We start from the raw sequence: 18,845 nt of genomic DNA, 5'->3' as shown, positions 1-18,845 counted from the left end.
TTCTGTTTCTTTAAAAAATGCCATTGGGATTCTGACGGGGATTGTATTAAACCTGTATATTGCTTTGGGTAATATGGCCATTTTAAGTATGTTGATTCTTCCAATCCATGAGCACGGAATGTCTTTCCATTTCTTTGTGTCTTCTTCAATTTCTTTCAAAAATGTCTTATAGTTTTCAGCATATAGGTCCTTCACATCCTTGGTTAAGTTTATTCCTAGGTATTTTATTCTTTTTGCTGCAATTGCAAAGGAATTTTTTAAAAATTTCTTTTTCTGAGATCTCATTGTTAGTATGTAGGAATGCAATGGACGTTTGTACGTTGATTTTGTAGCCAGCAAATTTACTGTATTCGTTGATTGTTTCTAATAGCTTTTTGGTGGACTCTCTAGGGTTTTCTTCATACAGCATCATGTCATCTGCAAAGAGTGACAATTTAACTTCTTCATTCCCAATTAGGATGCCTTTTATTTCTTTCTCTTGCCCGATTGCTCTGGCGAGGACTTCCAACACTATATTGAAAAGCAAAGGTGATAGGAGAAAACCCTGTCATGTTCCTGAACATAGAGGAAAGGGCTTCAATTTTTCACCGTTAATTATGAGATTAGCTGAGGGTTTGTCATATATGGCCTTTATTATGTAAAGGTATTTTCCTTCTATACCTATTTTATTAAGTGTATTAATCATAAATGGATGTTGTATCATGTCAAATGATTTTCTGCATCAATTGATATAATTATATGATTTTTGTCCTTTATTTTGTTTATGTGATGTATCACATTGATGGATTTGCGGATTTTGAACCATCCTTGTGCCCCGGGGATGAACCTCACTTGATCGTGACGAATGATCTTTTTAATGCATTGTTGTATTCGATTTGCTAGAATTTTGTTTAGGATTTTTGCATCTGTATTCATCAGACATATTGGTCTGTAGTTTTCTTTTTTTGTGTTGTCCTTACCAGGTTTTTTGTATCAGAGTAATGTTGGCCTCATAAAATGAGTTAGGGAGTACTGTCTCTTCTTCAATTTTTTGGAAGAGTTTGAGCAGGATTAGTATTAGATCCTCTTGGAAGGCTTGGTAGAATTCACTAGTGAAGCTCTCTGGTCCCGGACTTTTGCTTTTGGGAATGTTTTGGATGACAGATTCAATTTCGTTACTGGTGATCGGTCTCTTTAGATTTTTCAATTCTTTATGGTTCAGAATAGGGAGGCTATATGTTTCTAAGACTTTTTCCATTTCTTCTAGGTTATTGAATTTGGTGGCATATAGTCCTTCATAGTATTCTTGGATGATTCTTTGTATTTCTGTGGCATCCTTTATAACTTTGCCTTTTTCACTTCTGATTTTGTTTATTAGTATCTTCTCTCTTTTTCTTAGTGAGTCTAGCCAAGGGTTTGTCAATTTTGTTAATCTTTTCAAAGAAACAGCTGTCACATTAATTTTTTCTATTGTCTTTTTGTTCTCTATTTCATTTAGTTCTGCTCTGATTTTTATTATTTCCTTTCTTTGGCTGACCTTGGGTTTCATTTGTTCTTTTTCTAGTTCTTTAAGGTGAAACGTGAGGTTATTTATGTGGGATTTTCTTGTTTCTTGAGATAGGCCTGTAATGATGTAAATTTCCCTCTTAAAACTGCTTTCACTGCATCCCCAAAATTTTGGTACGATGTGTTTTCATTCTCATTTGTTTCTATGTATCTTTTTTTTTAATTTTTATTTATTGGGGTGACACTTGTTAGTAAAATTTCATAGATTTCAGGTGTACAATTCTGTATTACATCATCTATAAATCCCATTGTGTGTTCACCACCCGGAGTCAGTTCTCCTTCCATCACCATATATTTGATCCCCTTTACCCTCATCTCCCACCCGCTACCCCCCTTACCCTCTGGTAACCACGAAACTATTGTCTGTGTCTATGAGTTCTTGTTTCTCATTTGTTTGTCTTGTTCTTTTGTTGTTTTTGGTTTATATACCACATATCAGTGAAATCATATGGTTCTCTGCTTTTTCTGTCTGACTTATTTCGCTTAGCATTATACTCTCAAGATCCATCCATGTTGTCACAAATGTTCCTATATCATCTTTTCTTATCGCCGAATACTATTCCATTGTGTATATATACCACAACTTCTTTATCCATTAATCTATTAAAGGACATTTTGGTTGTTTCCATGTCTTGGACATCGTAAACAAAGCTGCAATGAACATTGGAGCACACATGTCTTTATGTGTAGATGTTTTCAGATTTTTTGGGAGGATACCCAGGAGAGGGATTGCTGGGTCATATGGTAATTCTATTCGTAATTTTTTGAGGAACCTCCACACTGCCTTCCATAACGGCTGCACCAGTCCGCATTCCCACCAACAGTGTATGAGGGTTCCCTTTTCTCCACAGCCTCTCCAACACTTGTTACTATTTGTCTTGTTGGTGATAGCCATTCGGACTGGGGTGAGGTGATATCTCATTGTGGTTTTTATTTGCATTTCTCTGATGATTAGTAATGTTGAGCATTTTTTCATATGTCTATTTGGCATTTGTATGCCCTCTTTGGAGAAGTATCTCTTCAAGTCCTAGGCCCATTTTTCAATTGGGTTGTTTGTTTTTCTGTTGTTGAGTTTCATGAGTTCCTTGCATATTTTGGATATTAGCCCCTTATGTGAGGCACTGTTTGCAAAAATCTTCTCCCATTCAGTTGGTTGCCTCTTTATTTTGATGATGGTTTCCTTTGCTGTGCAGACGCTTTTAAGTTTCATATAGTCCCATTCATTTACTTTAGCTTTTACTTCCATTGCCTTTGGAGTCAAATTCATAAAGTTCTCTTTGAACCCAAGGTCCATAAGTTTAGTACCTATGTTTTCTTCTATGCAGTTTATTGTGTCAGGTCTTATGCTTAAGTCTTTGATCCATTTTGAATTAATTTTGGTACATGGTGACAGATAGCAGTCCAGTTTCATTCTTTTGCATGTGGCTATCCAGTTCTCCCAGCACCATTTATTGAAGAGGATGCCTTTCCTCCATTGTATGATTTTAGCTTCTTTGTCAAAAATTATCTGTCCATATTTATGTGGTTTTATTTCTGGGTTCTCAATTCTATTGCATTGGTCTATGTGTCTGTTTTTCTGCCAGTACCATGCTGTTTTGATTATTGTAGCCCTGTAATACAAGCTAAAGTCAGGGGTGTGATACTCCAGTATTGTTCTTTTTTCTTAAAATTGCTTTGGCTATTCGGGATCTTTTGTGGTTCCAAACAAATCTGATGATTTTTTTGTTCTATTTCTTTAAAAAATGCCATTGGGATTTTGATGGGGATTGCATTAAATCTGTATATTGCTTTGGGTAATATGGCCATTTTAACTATGTTGATTCTTCCAATCCATGAGCACGGAATGTCTTTCCATTTCTGTGTCTTCTTCAATTTCTTTCAAAAATGTCTTATAGTTTTCAGCATATAGGTCCTTCACATCCTTGGTTAAGTTTATTCCTAGGTATTTTATTCTTTTTGCTGCAATTGCAAAAGGAATTGGTTTTTGTATTTCTTTTTCTGAGATTTCATTGTTAGTATATAGGAATGCAATGGACTTTTGTACATTGATTTTGTAGCCAGCAACTTTACTGGATTCGTTGATTGTTTCTAAGAGCTTTTTGGTGGTCTTTAGGGTTTGCTATATATATAGCATCATGTCATCTGCAAAGAGTGACAATTTAACTTCTTCATTCCCAATTAGGATGCCTTTTATTTCTTTCTCTTGCCCGATTGCTCTGTCTAGGACTTCCAATACTATGTTGAAAAGCAGAGGTGATAGGGGACAGCCCTGTTGTGTTCCTGAATGTAGAGCAAAGGGCTTCAGTTTTTCACCGTTAATTATGAGATTAGCTGAGGGTTTGTCATATATGGCCTTTATTATGTAAAGGTATTTTCCTTCTATACCTATTTTATTAAGTGTGTTAATCATAAATGGATGTTGTATCTTGTCAAATGCTTTTTCTGCATCAATTGATATAATTATATGATTTTTGTCCTTTATTTTGTTTCTGTGATGTATCACATTGACGGATTTGTGTATGTTGAACCATCCTTGTGCCCTTGGGATGAACCCCACATGGTCGTGATGAATAATCTTTTTAATGCATTGTTGCATTCGATTTGCTAGAATTTTGTTTAAGATTTTTGCATCTGTATTCATCAGAGATATAAGTCTGTAGTTTTCTTTTATCGTATTGTGCTTACCAGGTTTTGGTATCAGGGTAATGTTAGCTTCATAAAATGAGTTGGGGAGTACTGTCTCTTCTTCAATTTTTTGGAAGAGTTTGAGCAGGATTGGTATTAGATCCTCTTTGAAGGTTTGGTAGAATTCACTAGTGAAGCCACCTGGTCCTGGACTTTTGCTTTTGGGAAGGTTTTGGATGACTGATTCAATTTCATTACTGGTGATTGGTCTGTTTAGATTTTCATGTTCTTCATGGTTCAGCCTTGGAAGGCTATATGTTTCTAAGAACTTGTCCATTTCTTCTAGGTTATTGAATGTGGTGGCATATAGTCCTTCATAGTATTCTTGGCTGATCCTTTGTATTTCTGTGGTGTCCGTGATAACTTCCCCTTTTTCATTTCTGATTTTGTTAATTAGTGTCTTCTCTCTTTTTATCTTAGTGAGTCTAGCCAAGGGTTTGTCAATTTTGTTAATCTTTTCAAAGAACCAGCTCTTTGTCACATTAATTTTTTCTAGTGTCGTTTTGTTCTCTGTTTCATTTAGTTCTTCTCTGATTTTTGTTATTTCCTTTCTTTTGCTGACCTTGGGTTTCAATTGTTCTTCTTTTTCTAGTTCTTTAAGTTGTCACATGAGGTTATTTATTTGGGATTTTTCTTGTTTCTTGAGATAGGCCTGCAATGATATAAATTTCCCTCTTAAAACTGCTTTCGCTGCATCCCAAAAATTTTGGTAGGTTGTATTTTCATTGTCATTTGTTTCTATGTATCTTTTGATCTCTAATTTCTTCTTAGACCCAGTCGTTCTTTAAAAGTGTGTTGTTTAATCTCCATGTATTTGTGGTTTTTCCTGCTTTCCTTTTGCAGTTGACATCCAATTTCAAAGCCTTGTGATCAGAGAATGTGCTTGGTATGATTTCAGTGTTCTTAAATTTGCTGAGGCTGATTTTATGTCCCAATATATGGTCTATCCTTGAGAATGTTCCATTTATACTAGAAAAGAATGTATTGTCTTATGTTTTAGGATGAAGTGCTCTATATATGTCAATTATGTCCATTTCATCTAATGTGTCATTTAGGGCTGCTATTTCCTTATTTATTTTCTGTTTTGATGATCTATCCATAGCTGTCAGTGATGTATTTAGGTCCCCTAGTATAATTGTGTTTTGGTCATTTTCTCCCTTTAGTTCTGTTGGTAGTTGCTTGGTATATTTCGGTGCTCCCTGATTGGGGGCATAAATATTGATGACTGTTATGTCTTCTTGTTGTATAGTCTCCTTTACCATTATGAAATGTCCATCTTTGTCTCTTGTTATCTTTTTCACCCTGAAGTCTGTTTTATCTGATATCATTATGGCTACACCTGATTTTCTCTGGGTACCATTACTTGGAGTGTCAATTTCCACCGTTTCACTTTGAGTCTATGCTTGTCCTTGTAGCTGAGATGTGTCTCTTGGAGACAGCATATGGTTGGGTTTAGTTTTTTGATCCAATCTGCTACTTGTGCCTGTTTATTGGTGAGTTCAGTCCATTTCCATTTAGGGTGATTATTGATATGTGAGGATTTACTGTCATTCTATCTTTAATTTTCTGGTAAGGCTGTCTCTCCATTGTTTCTTTGCCTTTTTGTTGTTGTCTATTATTTCTGTATGGTGATATTCTATGATGTTTCCCTCTGTTTCTTCTTTTATTACAGTATATATTTCAGTTCTGGAGTTTTCTTGAGTGGTTACCCTTAAGTTTAAGTAAAAGAAAGTTTATATTTAGAGTAAGTATTCCATTTTCTTTAGCACGCTTACTTTCTCCATTCCCATATTCCGGTTCAGGCCTTTACTCTCCCCCTTTTTATGTTTGGTTGCCACAAATTGTCCCTGTTGATGGTGGTCGAATAGCCTCCTTTAGTATTTCTTGTAGTGCAGGTCGTGTATTAGAAAATTCCCTCAGCTTCTGTATGTCTGGAAAGGTCTTTATTCCTCCTTCCTATCTAAAGGATATCTTTGCTGGATACATTATCCTTGGCTCATAGTTTCTCTCTTTCAATAGTTTGAATATTTGGTTCCACACACTCCTGGCTTGTAGAGTTTCTGCTGAAAAATCTGATGATTATCTAATGGGCTTTCCTTTGTAGGTTACCGTCTACTTTTCCCTGGCTGCCTTGAGGATTCTTTCTTTGTCGTTGATTTTAGACAGCTTCAATACAATGTGCCTTGGAGAAGGTCTGGTGGGGTTGAGGTAATTAGATGTTCTATTTGTTTCTTGGATTCAAGGATCCAGTTCTGTCCACAAGTTTTGGAAGTTCTCATCAACAATTTGTTTGAATATATTCTCTGTTCCCTTCTCTCTTTCTTCTCCTTCTGGTATGCCCATTATTCTTATATTGCTTTTTCTGATGGAGTCAGAAAGTTATTGTAGAGTTCTTTCATTTCTATTAAGTCTCAAGTCTCTTTCTTCTTCCATCTGTTTAATTTCCAGGTTTCTATCTTCGATGTCACTGATCCTTTCCTCCATTTGGTCAACTCTACTACCTAAGCTGGTTATTTCATTCTTCATTTCTTCTATTGAGTTCTTAATCTCCAGAAATTCTATTTGGTTCTTTTTTAAAATTTCAATCTCTTTCGTAAAATGTTCATCTTGTTGTTTGATTGTGTTTGAGTTCATTAAACTGCCTTTCTGTGTTTTGTTGCATCTCGTTGAGTTTTTTCAGAACTGCTATCTTGAATTCTCTGTCGTTTCAGTCACGTATTTCTATATCTTTAAGTTCCTTTTCTGGAGACTTTTCACTTTCTTTCTGAGCTGCCTTGTTGCCTTGGTTATTCATGGCAATTACTGATTTATTATTTCTCTTCCTAGACATCTACAGGAGTGCCTTCTACAACAGGTTGATAGGAAGAGGTCTTTCTTTTGTTTTCCAGTACTTGTTGGTAGAATGTTTTGTTTTCTCTCCGACTGCAGCCTTTTATTTCTCTCACACAGTAGTGCTATGTTTTCTCTGCACTACTCCAGCTTCTCACACAATGGGGGATTCCCTGGAGCCGGGCTTCTCCTCTGTTAATAGTTCGCTTGGGTCACAGGGCGCAGTGTCCGTGAGGGTATGGGGAGAGCTTTTGAAGTTCCAAAGCTCTTCCTGCACCAGATTCAGAACCTGTATGTTTCAGCAATTCTGTTTACTACTGCAGGGATCCGCCCAGATAGGTGGGGCCAGGGGCGAGGTGTGTTGTGAGAGGGGGCCCAGAGCAATGATAGCGACCACCACCACAGCAGGTCCTGCTTCCACAGCTCCCTCCCCTCTGCCGGAACTAGGTGGGCTGTGAATCTGTGTCTGCGGTCCACAGTTCTCAGAACAGCAAATATTCTATTCTTTTGATCTGACACTGCTACTGTTCCGCTTCTATCACTGGGCAGGTGGGGACGGGGTGAGCTCTGGGAGGGTAGAAGGGAGCGGCTAGTCTCAGTGCCTAAGGTTTCCGTTCTCTGCTCGGCAGTGAGGGCTTAAACCACCATTTTTAGCCTTCTTCCCTCAGTCTTTTCTCTGAGATCTCTGCCATGAGCGTTGGGTTTAGCCATGTTATGTGCTGTCCCCTCAACCCTGTGGGTCAAAAGCAGAGCCCTAGCAGTCCGAGTTCCTCCCTCTCCCACAGCTGTGGTAGTTCCGGGATGTAGCGAGCACTGAGCTAGGTCTGCATCCTGCTCCTGCGGGGTCCCGTCTCCTCACTTCTCCTTTCCCGCCTCCCCTGCTCACGAAATTTGCCAACCTTTAGGTGAATTCAGTAGTGAGCCTCTTCGTCTTGTCTGTCTGCTGTGCAGGGAGTCATTTGTGGAGTTATAGTTGTTCAGTTTGTTGTAAATTCCAGGGAAGATTTCCAGAAGTTCACCTCACGCCGCTGTTTTGATGTCGTCTTTATCTTTAAGCATTTAAAGCATTTTCATGTGTCCAGTTCAATGTCGTTAAGTACACTCACATTGTTGTGTAACCATCACCACCATCCATCTCCAGAACTATCTTCACCATGCAAAACTCAAACTCTGTACTCATTAAACACTAACTCCCCATTCCCTCCCCACTAGTACCCGACAACCACATCTGCTTTCTGTCTCTATGAATTTGATTTCCTTAGGGACCTCATATAAGTGGAATCATACAGTATTTGCACTTTTGTGGCTGACTCTTTTCACTTAGTATGATGCCCTCAAGGTTTATCTATGTTTTACCACAGGGGTGTCCAAACTTTTTTCAGCGTTTTTCACCAAGGGCCATATGCGGTAAAATACACAAACAGCCGGGCCACTCACTCGAGGTGAAGTACGTATTGCTTCACCTGGTTTATTTACGTAAACTAAATATATTTTTGGAATTTGCTGCGAGACAATTAACAATGGATCATGGGCCGCAGTTGGCCTGTGGGCCGCAGTTTCGACACCCCTGTTTTAGCATGTAAGCAGATGCATTTTTAGTGAAAAAGCAAGGTGCATCTAAATGTGTGTATGCATAAAGTACCTCTGAGTAGATACACAAAATTCTGTCTGGTAATGACGGCTTTGGGTAAGGATTTATCACTCCTAGCTCCAGAGACTCTATCCTGTCCCAGTCTCACAGAGACACCCGCCTGCCCTACTCAAACCTTTCACAGCCCTGACAGCAGCAGTACTAGTTAGGACCTGTATCCATGTCAATATTCAACATATCAACACATCAAACCTGCATTGTTAGAAAAATTTGCTATGTATGTGCATTGCTTTTTCAATTAAGAAAAAAATTAAATTTCATTAGGTTTTTATTTGTTTGTTTTTCATTTTCATCTGTTTAAATCACAGTGGTATATTCTGATTTTTATGATATGGTTAATTAAAATTTACTACCTAGAAATTTAACTATATAGTCACTAAGGAAGATAGTAAGAAAATAATAAAGATTCAGCAACATGCGCCCAGGCCTAACCACCCCCTTCTTCCTTTCCCTTTACCATTGTTATATGCTGCTTGGTCCTGAAGGCATTTGAGTTTTCAGCCCCAAGCCCTGACCTTCCTGCCAGTCCCACAGGACTCCTGTTTTCTTCAGTCTTCTCACACCCCATCACCCATCTACTCGGGGTCTGGCCCTTGGTATCATACCCCCTACCTCCCTGGCCCTCCTTTGTCCTTCATCACCCCAGGTCACTCTCCCTCATGCTGGTTGAAGAGGACCAGCTCTCTGAGCTGCCCACCAAAACATCCCTCCATACTCTACTGCAGCCCCCACCCCATCTGCGCTCTGGGCTCTCTGCTCTCCCAGGCGGGCATAGACTGAAATCTCCAAGTTACAAAGGATTCCTGAGTTGGGATGGAAGGAAGTATGGGGTCAAATGCTTACTTCCTTGAGGGTATCCGTTGAAGGGACAACAACAAGGAAATATGAGTCTCTGTGTCTTCCGGTCTAACACTGCAGGAAGCCCTGGGCAGCTCAAGCCAAAGGGCTGGCAGGTCAGGAGGCAGAGGCCCATGACCTCCCTGTATAATGGTCCTGCACTACTCTTCAAGAACAAATTGAAGGGTGTGAAAGGGAAGGTACATAAACCTTATGTGTGCCAGTCACATATGCTAGGAACTCTTGTGACCATTTTCTTGAACAGTTCACACAATTTCCCAGCAAAGTCAGCTGGGATCATCTCAGATGTGGAAACTGAGGCTCAGCAACTTTCCAAGCCGGCTCACCAAGCCTGCTCAGCAGGCAGGTGAGCGTGTGGGAGTCCTAGTGTCTGAGTCTCTCTCCAACCTCACACTGTATTCACAGTTATCACAAAATAAGTTGGCCCTCACTGTGGCCCTCACTTTTATGTCTCCCCAGAGAACAGCCGGGAATCCACAGACAACAGTTCTTCTATCACTGAAGAAAAAAAGAAACATGGAAAAAAAGGCAAAGGTACCTCTGGAGCTGGAAGCTGAAATCCTAGATGGTGGGAGGCTCACTCTCTCCTTTAGGCCCAGATGCCTTCAGACCTCACTCTCTCCTTTAGGCCCAGATGCCTTCTCCAGTGTGAAGGGCAGTAGGAAATGCTTCTTTTTCCATTAGGAAATGGGTTACTGAGACCTGAAATAACAGTAACGTAAACAAAGCGTGATTTTTTTCTTCTAGTAATGGGAAATGTGGGAGGCAGTCCAGGGCTCCATGAGGCTCCACCAATAGCAGTTCTACAAACAAAATCATCCAGGTGACTAGATCCCAAGTCTTTCTCCTCCACCATCTTTATCCGTAGGTCTTTCAACTGCAAAGTTGTCACATGGTCACAAAATGGCTGCTGCAGCTCCAGCCATCATATCTCATTCCAGACAGGGAGAAGGACCAAAGAAACAGAAGGGCAAAACTGCCCACTTGCCAACTCAGCCCTCCCTGGGGAAAGATTCTTCCCAGAAGCCCCACCCAACAATTTCTGACTGCATTCTATTTGTCACGGAGCCATCAGCATCTGCAAGGGAGTCTGAGAAAGGTAGCTTTTCAGCTAGACACATGGCTGCCACCTGTTAGGAGGAGGAAGAGTAGGCAACTAGCTGTGTGTGCCTCAACTTTGAATCCCCACTCTGTGGCTCCCAGACTCTCTCCTAGTTCCTGCACTGCCCCACCCCCACCCCTGGGACTCCTGGGCTTACAGGCAAGTCTGATCCTTCTGCCCAGGAGTGCAGATGTGAGCATGTTCCCTGAGCCTGTCCTTCACAGTTTAAGCTCCCACCCCTCAGCCCACCCACCTTGTTTCCTCTTTCTTTTAATTATGAAAATCCAAACCTGCCCAGAAGAAGAGACTAAAGTCCAGTGAACTCACATGAACTCACATGTCTATCACCATATTGGACAGTGAACAAGATTTTGCCACATTTGCTTCATCGATTCTTTTCTCTTTTTATTTTTGGTCTTTGCCAAAATATTTTAAAGTAAAATCCAAACATATCGTTTCATCTTTATATCCCTCAATGTGTGTTTTTTTCAAAAATAGGACATTTTTCTTACAAGCCCACAATGAAGTTAACCAGACCATCATTTACCCAATTATCTCAGAAATGTCTTCCTATAGAAGATTCATTCTCATTGAAATTCAGACGAGATCTGAACATTTTCAGTCTCTTTTAATCAAGCACAACCACTCCCCCATGTCCTTTCGTTTTCTGTACCTTGAGTTGAGAAATGGTGTTAATTATCCTGTAGAATGTCCTCTGTGATATATCTGCTTCCTGATGCTGTCATGGAAACTGTTTCTCTCTCTTCCATATTTCCTTTAATTGGACACTAGATGCTTGATAGGATCTGTGTTCTACTTTGTCCACAGACTCCTTCCTAGGTGGGCTGTGTGCTTCCTACCACCTTTCCTAAGAAGCCTGCACATCTAACTGCCTGTCTGTTGGCCATGCTACGATCCATGGGTTCTGGTGGTGGCCACCTGACCCTCTGTCACAGATCCCCATCAGCCATTTACCTAATAATTTCTTCTACAGTTTGGGTTTGTGCTGAACTGATTCAGGGGGTTTGTGCTGAACTGATTCTTACACTAAGGGTGAGGGGTCTTGGCTTTGGATTTGTTTTGTTTCTTCACTGAGACATAATTCATACACAGCAAAATGCAGAAATCTCAAGTATACAGTTTGATAAATTTTGACAAATGTATACAACTTCATATCTTCCACCCATTCACCATCTAGAACATTTTCATCTGCCCAGAAATTCTCTTTCTTTCAAAGATAGCCGGTATTCTGCTATCACAGAATCATTTAATCCGTTCTCAAACCTCACATAAATGGAATCACTCTGTGCTCTTTTGGTTCTTTTCTGGCTCCCTTCATTCAGCATCACCTCTGTGAGATGCAAGTAGCAGGAGTTCCTTCTTTACTGTTGCTTTGTGTATTCCACTGTGCACATATGCCAACAATGTATTATTCTTTCTAGAGTTGATGAACATTTGGGTTGTTACTGTTTTTTAGTCATTACAAATAATACTGCTATGAATATTCTTGCATATGCTATTTTGGGAACATAAGCAACCATTTCTCCTGTGTGTATACAAGGAGTGGAAGTGCTGGCCTTATGTTTAATTTCAGTAGATACAACAGGGCAGTTTTCCAGGGCAATTGTACCAATTCACAGTCCTACTAGCAGGTGTGAGTTTCAGTTGCTCCACATCCTCTCCAACACATGGCATATTGTTGATCTTTTTAATATTACCTGGCAATTTGGATATGTGTTAGTATGTTCACTGGTGACCAACGAGGGTGACTACCTGTTTATGGGCCATTGATGATTCTGTGTTACGGAGTGCCTGTTCCTGTCTATTGCCCACTTTTCTAAGGGCAGTTGTCTGTCTTCTTATTTTAATGATTTCTAGGAGCTCATTACATATTTTGGATATAAGTCATTCACCAGTTCTAAGTATTGCAAACAGCTTCCCCTACTCTGGACGGCCTTCTCACTGTCTTGGTGGCCTTTTAATGAACAAGAGTTCCTAATTTTAATGTAGTTCAATTTAACAATCATTTCCTTCTGGTTAGTACTTTTCATGTCCTGTTTTAAAATTATTTGCTGACCCCCAAGGTCATAAAGATCTCTGTTTAGTGTATGTTCTATAAGTTTTATTTTAATTTCACAGTAAGATCTATAAACCATTCTAATTGATCTAACTGTAACCATTTTGTTTGTAGATTCTTTGGATTTTCTGCTATACAATCATGTCACCTTGAATGACATTATTTGCCCTTCCTTTCCAATCCTATACCTTTTATTTATTTTACTAACCTTGCTACAACATTGAATTGAAATGCAAAGATAGACATCCATGCCTTATTCCTGATCTTGGTGGGGGGCACATTCAATATTTCACCTAACGCTTTCTTGTACATATCTGTATTCATTTCCTGTTGCTGCTGTAACAAATTACCACAAACTCTGTGGCTTAAAACAATACAATGTATTATCTTACAGCTTTGGAAGTCAGAAGTCTGAAATGAATTTTACAGGACAAGCGTCAAGGTGTCCCAGAGCTGACTTCCTTCTGGAGGCTCTGAGGGAGAATCCTTTTCTTGCCTTTTCCAACTTCTAGAGGCCACCAGCATTCCTTGGCTTGTGGCCCCTTCTCCATCTCCAAACCTAGCAGCGTAGGTAGCATCTTCCAATCTCCATGACATCACTCCAACCTCTGTTTCTTTTGTCACACCTCCTCCCCTTGCTTCTGACCCTCCTGCCTCCCTCTTATAAGCACCCTTGTGATTGACTATATGGAGCACCCCATCTGGATAACCCTGGATCATCTCCCCATCTCCAGGTCCTTACCTTAATAACATCTTCAAAGTCCCCTTTACATACAAGGGAACATAGTCACAGGTTGGGAGATTATGGCGCAGCCATCTCTGGAGGCCATTCCTCAGCCCACCCACTTCCCTTTATCAGACTGGGGAAGTCCCCTCTATTCCCAGGTTGCTAAAACTTTTATTCAAAATAAGTTTTGAATTTTATGAAACACTTTTGCTGCATCTATTAAAACGATCATATAATTGTTTCTCTCTCATTCTGTTATGGGTGTGTTACATTAATTGGTTTATAAATGTTAAACTCACTTTGCATTTCTGGGATGTTTGCTTCACACGATTGCCATCCTTGGTTGTGGCCCATCTTCACCTTAACACACTGGTTATCTTCACATTAATACCAAATACCCCCTCGTCGTTTGACTGCAAATGCAAATTGTGTTCAGAGCCGGTCTCCACACAGCCACGTACAGCTACGTAGCCTTGGGTGAGTTTCTTACCTCTCTGTGCCTCGGTTTCCTCATAGGGATAACAATAATTCCCACCTCATAGGTTTTAATGAAAGTTAAGTAATGTAAGTTCCTCACTCTGGCCCAGAGTAATGCTCAGTACTTGCTAACTATCATAATTAATCTCTCTGATGGAGACTGGGACATGAGGCCCATGTGTGCTACCAGGCAGTTTGGGGACATAAAGCTCCTACTTGCCCTCCATTCTGACTCAAGCTCAGTCTTCACTATTCTGAATTTAGGGCAAATTCCTCTGCCTGGGTTACTGGCTAGGAACAGGGAGCAAGAGAGAGTGTGCAAGGACTGAGGAGGGGACTGGCTGTGGCAGCTCTGTCCAGGGCAGCCCTGCCCCTTTCTGCCACCCAGAGCTGTCCCCACTCCCAGGCCCTCCTTCTGGAGCTGTGTCAGACTATACTTCCCCACTTAACCCCACCCTGTCTGCCTTCCCACCCCATGCGCTCCCTATCAGCTTCTGTTCCCCGCTTATTATTGTCCAGAGCAGTCCACCATTTCTAAATTTGTTATGACATTTCTGGGAGTTGAGGGGCCCTTGATGGGGTGCAAACGCCATGTGCCTGGTTCACCTCTCTGGCCTCCTGAGGCTGACAGGCCCTTTGCAGTCTCTCCTGGAGTCTGTCAGAATTAGTCAGTGTGTAAAAAAAGAACACAACCAAACAAACAAAAAACAAATGTGATTAGGCATGGGACAAGAACCCACTCTCAAATCCAAACCTTCACAAGCCCGGGTAATGGTCTTCTGTCCCTCATAGTGCAGGAGCCTCTATCCCATCTCTGTCCCTCCTGTCTAGAGGTCCCTGATGGACCTGGGGCCAGCACCACCCATGGGCCGTCTCCTCTCACAGCACAGGCCCTGTGCCCTCAAAAGCCAGGCTAAGAATTGACTGGAGGCCCCTCTGACTTCCTCCTGTCGGCTGGGCCAAGGAGCAGATCACCTTTATTCTTCTCATTCTGAACATAACTCAGTTTTTTAAGCTCTCTATTTTGACAAGATTTAATTCTTACAGAAAAGTTAAAAGAATAGTACAAAGATGTTATAGAATGCCCATGACTTTGGGCTTTTCCGACCCCTCCTCAGGACAGAATACAGATGAAGTGTCCTAGGCAGGAATGTTTGAGTGCTATGCTGGGGTCCCATTGGAGAGAGTGCAAACTCCTCTTTCTCTCTTGCCAGTGTTCACTTTGATCTCTTGCGTGAGGGGGAGTCTGCCAGGCTTTTCCACAGTAAAGCTCCTTTTCTCTTGGTAGTTAATAAGTATCTTGTTCAGAGGTATTTTGAGACTGTCATAACTTTGAATTCCTTTAACAGCCCTCTTTCTTTTAATGAGGGTGTAAAATGAGACAGAGCTCCAGAAAGGCAGGTACGCATAAGTCTCTGAAGCCTGGACACTGCTCACAGCCCCTGGTCTCTAGTCTCCCTTCGGAAAATCAGTTCCTAAGAACCAGTCAGTGGTGGTTGATGATGTCCTCAGCATGTCCAGGGCAGCACTTATGGTTGCACGCACATCGTGGCAATTGCACCCTGATGACACGGTGTGTCACTGCAGCCCTTAATGTTTGCTTACAAGGTCCACAAAGAATTGGTAATTTCACAGGGAGCTGTTGATGGTAAAGTGGTTTTAATTTTTTTCTAAAGGGAAGATATGAAATTATTAAAAATGTGTATTGAAAAGTACTAGAAGAAAATACCCCCCAAAATGTTATCAGCAGCTCATTCAAAGTAGAGGAGTTGTTTATTTATTTGTTTTTACCATATTCTCTTTCAAGAATGTTTTGTTTTGTTTTGTTTTGTTTTCCAATGAACCATGTTTCTTTTCAACCAAAGGTAGTGGAAGAAAGCAACCGTATTTTTAAGTCCTTAGTTTGGTCCCCTCTGGCTTCTGTCCTCCCTGACAGCTTCTGAATTGAGCTGTGGGAACCTCTCCTTAATCTCTGGGGGAGGGGGCATCAGAATTGGGGTCCTTGGTGGCAACCACCTTTCAAACTCTTGCTCTGCCTCCCCAGGCCTCAGGTGCATTGCCCTCACCCACCCCCGAGCCCAGCCTTCCCCTGGGAGGATCGTGGAGATTCCTGCAAAGACAAAGCATGTTTACCTTGAGTACCTTCTCCCCAGCGCTCACTGCAGGCCGGTGCCGTAGCTCTGGAGTCAACACCATTAGTTGGCACCATCACTTACAAGTGGCAGGCTCTCGCTTCCCTCCTCTATGGAGTGGGAGTTCCTGAGACTTCAAATGAGAGAGGACATAGGGCCAGGGACATAACAGATGACTCAGACACTGGAAGCGCTATTCATGAGGTCTCTTTCAGATGCCAGGGTCAGAAGCCCAACTACAACTAGGTTAAACCAAACAGGTGAGTTTATGGAGCTGGAAGATCCAGAGGTAGACTTCAGGCACAGCTGGATATAAGAGAATATTTGCTACTCACGCATGCTTTCACAGAAGCTCCCTGTGCTGGCCTGGGAAGGCTTTGGGACCCCAGAGGCACAGGCCACAGCCTGGAAGAGCTGGCTCATCTCTCCAATGAGATATCTCCTTCCCCAGTGTCTCTGATTGTTCCTGGCCGTTCAGCTAATCCTTTCCACATGTCTGGGGATATGGATTTCTTCTTGCTCAGAGATCAGGAACGGAATAAGTCTCTCTCAGTAAGTATCAGGGCCAAGGCCTGTCCCCAGCTCTTTCCTCCCTCACACAAGCAGCAGCCAGATTTCTGAAGAGCACTTTCCTCAGGTCACTGTCTCATTCTAGAATAATAAATGGCTCTCCATTTCCTACGAAACCAACCTGAAGCTCTGCCTGGCTCTCAGGTCCCTGACCTGTCCCACTGTCTTACCCAGTTTTATTGCCACTGTGCCTGGGCCTTTGTCAGGGTAGGTTGCTTGGAGCTGTATGGCCACAGCCTCAGCCACCACACCTTCATTTTTGCTGTCCCTTGCATGAGATGCCATCCCCACCTGGGGGTCTCACTGTCCCTCCAGGCAGACCTCAAGGACCCTCACCTCCCCCAGGAGCCCCCCTTCCCATGACTGCTCCAGCCTTGCGCTGTCCTCTCATTGGAATTCTTAGAGGTCAGATACAAACACAGACATGCTCACATGTGCACATATGTACATACATGCCCGTCAGCAGTGCCCGGGAGTCTCGGGGCCAGCCCTGACCCCCAGCCTGCACCTCATCTGCACCCCAGCATAGTCTCTCTTGCTTCCCCATCCCAAGAGCCCATGTGCCCAGGCAGCCTACTCCCCCACACCACAGCACAGCTGGAGCAAGCAAGCCTCACTGCAGCCAGGCTTGGGGAGGGCTCACCGGATGAGCATCTTTTTTGGGAAGTGGCCAGGACCATGTTTCTGGTCATACTCTCATGGCCAGTGTCCCAGACTCCCTGCTGGGCTGACTCTGTCCACTCCAACTCAGGTCTCAGCATCTAAGATTCCTTAGGCAGCAACTCCCACTGCAACCCCAACCAGTGACCAGTGACACTTACGGAAATGCACATGCTCCAGCCCTACCCCGGACCTCCCACCTAGTAACTCTGGGCCACCATCCAACAGTATTTCCCCCCAATCCTGCCATGCTGTGCACTCACTTCTGCCCTGGAAGGAGGCACTCAAAAAAAGCCATATGAAACAGCTGACACTTTCCTGTGGCCTCCAGAGTGGGAAGACACTGCAAACACACAGACTTTCTCTGACCTTGACTTAGAGACCTTCTCTTACCTCACCAGTGCAGGATTGGATTTTCTTTTCCAACCCTGTCCCTGCTTCAGGGCTATCTCTGCCTTCCTGCAAAAGCCCCGACAACCTCACACTCCTCCCCCCATCACAGCAGAGCGCCCCAACCTCACACTGACCCCAAGTACCTGCCCAATGTCTTTTAAATGCAGACCTTCTGCCACTGGGATTCTACAGGGTGACATTTTCTGGACTGTTTTATACAGGAATCTGCAAACTAGTGGCCTCACGCTGGATCCTGCCACAGCTAGGTTTTTCCTAGGCAGCACTCTTTAGAGATTGAATTGGTTGTTGTATCTGACAGGCCCAGCAAGAAATAGAACTAACCCAGGAAATGCCAAATGAAGAGTTCACCTGACGGCCTGTCTGATCAGGTGGGCTGAGCGGCCCTGCTGGTGAAGGATGTGGAGACTCCCAGAGCCTGAACAGCAGGAGGGCCTGGGCATCCCCACAGCCAGAGACCTGCACTAGGCCTCTGGGAAGAAGAGGCCCCAACCTTCACTCATCCTGGGATCTTCTCAAGTGAAGGGCTGGGGCCAGCTGCCAGGGCAGAGCAGAAAATAGGTGGGGAGGTGCAGACTCTAAATGACAGCACAGTCCCCAACACTGACTAAGGAGGTTGCAGCTCAAATTCGGGTTTTCAAGATTCTTTAGGAAACTCAAAAGGTCTAGTTTCCCTGAACCTTGAGATGTCAGATTTAGCGAATCACAAGACACTCAGTGGATTTAAGTGTGGATTTCAGATAAACAAGGAATCATCTTTTAATATGTCCCTGCACTACTGATCTGGAATGTACATCTGACCGGGGGTAGGCAGCCTGTGCTTAACCTGGCGGCCCACCTGCATCCCCACTGTCCAGAGGCCTGTCCTGCCCACTTCCTCTCCACCCGTGGCAGTCGTGTGCAGGAACCCAGGGTGCTCCCAAACGCACACCGCTTCACAGCCTTCACCGCGCGCAGCATGTGCGCACCCCGGTTCTGCCCCATTCGCATCCCGCATCCTGACCGAGCCAACTACCCACCACCTTAAGCCCACGTGACCCTGGAGTGGGAAAACGTAGCAGGGAGGATACCCGGCCCAGACAGGGTGGGAGAGGGGTACTGGGTGGGGGGTGGGGGTAGGA

The 18,845-nt window shown here is 42.7% G+C and overlaps 1 protein-coding gene across 3 annotated transcripts in view; it reads left to right on the top strand.

The window, feature by feature from the left end:
- CFAP100 (cilia and flagella associated protein 100) overlaps window positions 1-18,845 on the top strand; it is a 72,154-nt gene that overhangs the window by 25,104 nt on the left and 28,205 nt on the right. For 2 of the 3 annotated variants that reach the window (XM_033087929.1, XM_033087927.1), the window contains exons 3-4: window positions 10,028-10,102; window positions 16,535-16,635. In XM_033087929.1, the coding sequence (XP_032943820.1) occupies window positions 10,028-10,102; window positions 16,535-16,635 (176 nt within the window). The remainder of the gene's footprint in view (window positions 1-10,027; window positions 10,103-16,534; window positions 16,636-18,845) is intronic. The other variant, XM_033087928.1, reaches the window with a different exon arrangement.

Source organism: Rhinolophus ferrumequinum, chromosome 19, assembly GCF_004115265.2.
Source record: "Rhinolophus ferrumequinum isolate MPI-CBG mRhiFer1 chromosome 19, mRhiFer1_v1.p, whole genome shotgun sequence".
Lineage (NCBI taxonomy): Eukaryota > Metazoa > Chordata > Mammalia > Chiroptera > Rhinolophidae > Rhinolophus > Rhinolophus ferrumequinum.
Note: the sequence above shows the minus strand (reverse complement) of the source record. Positions and strands in the feature narration are given on the sequence as shown.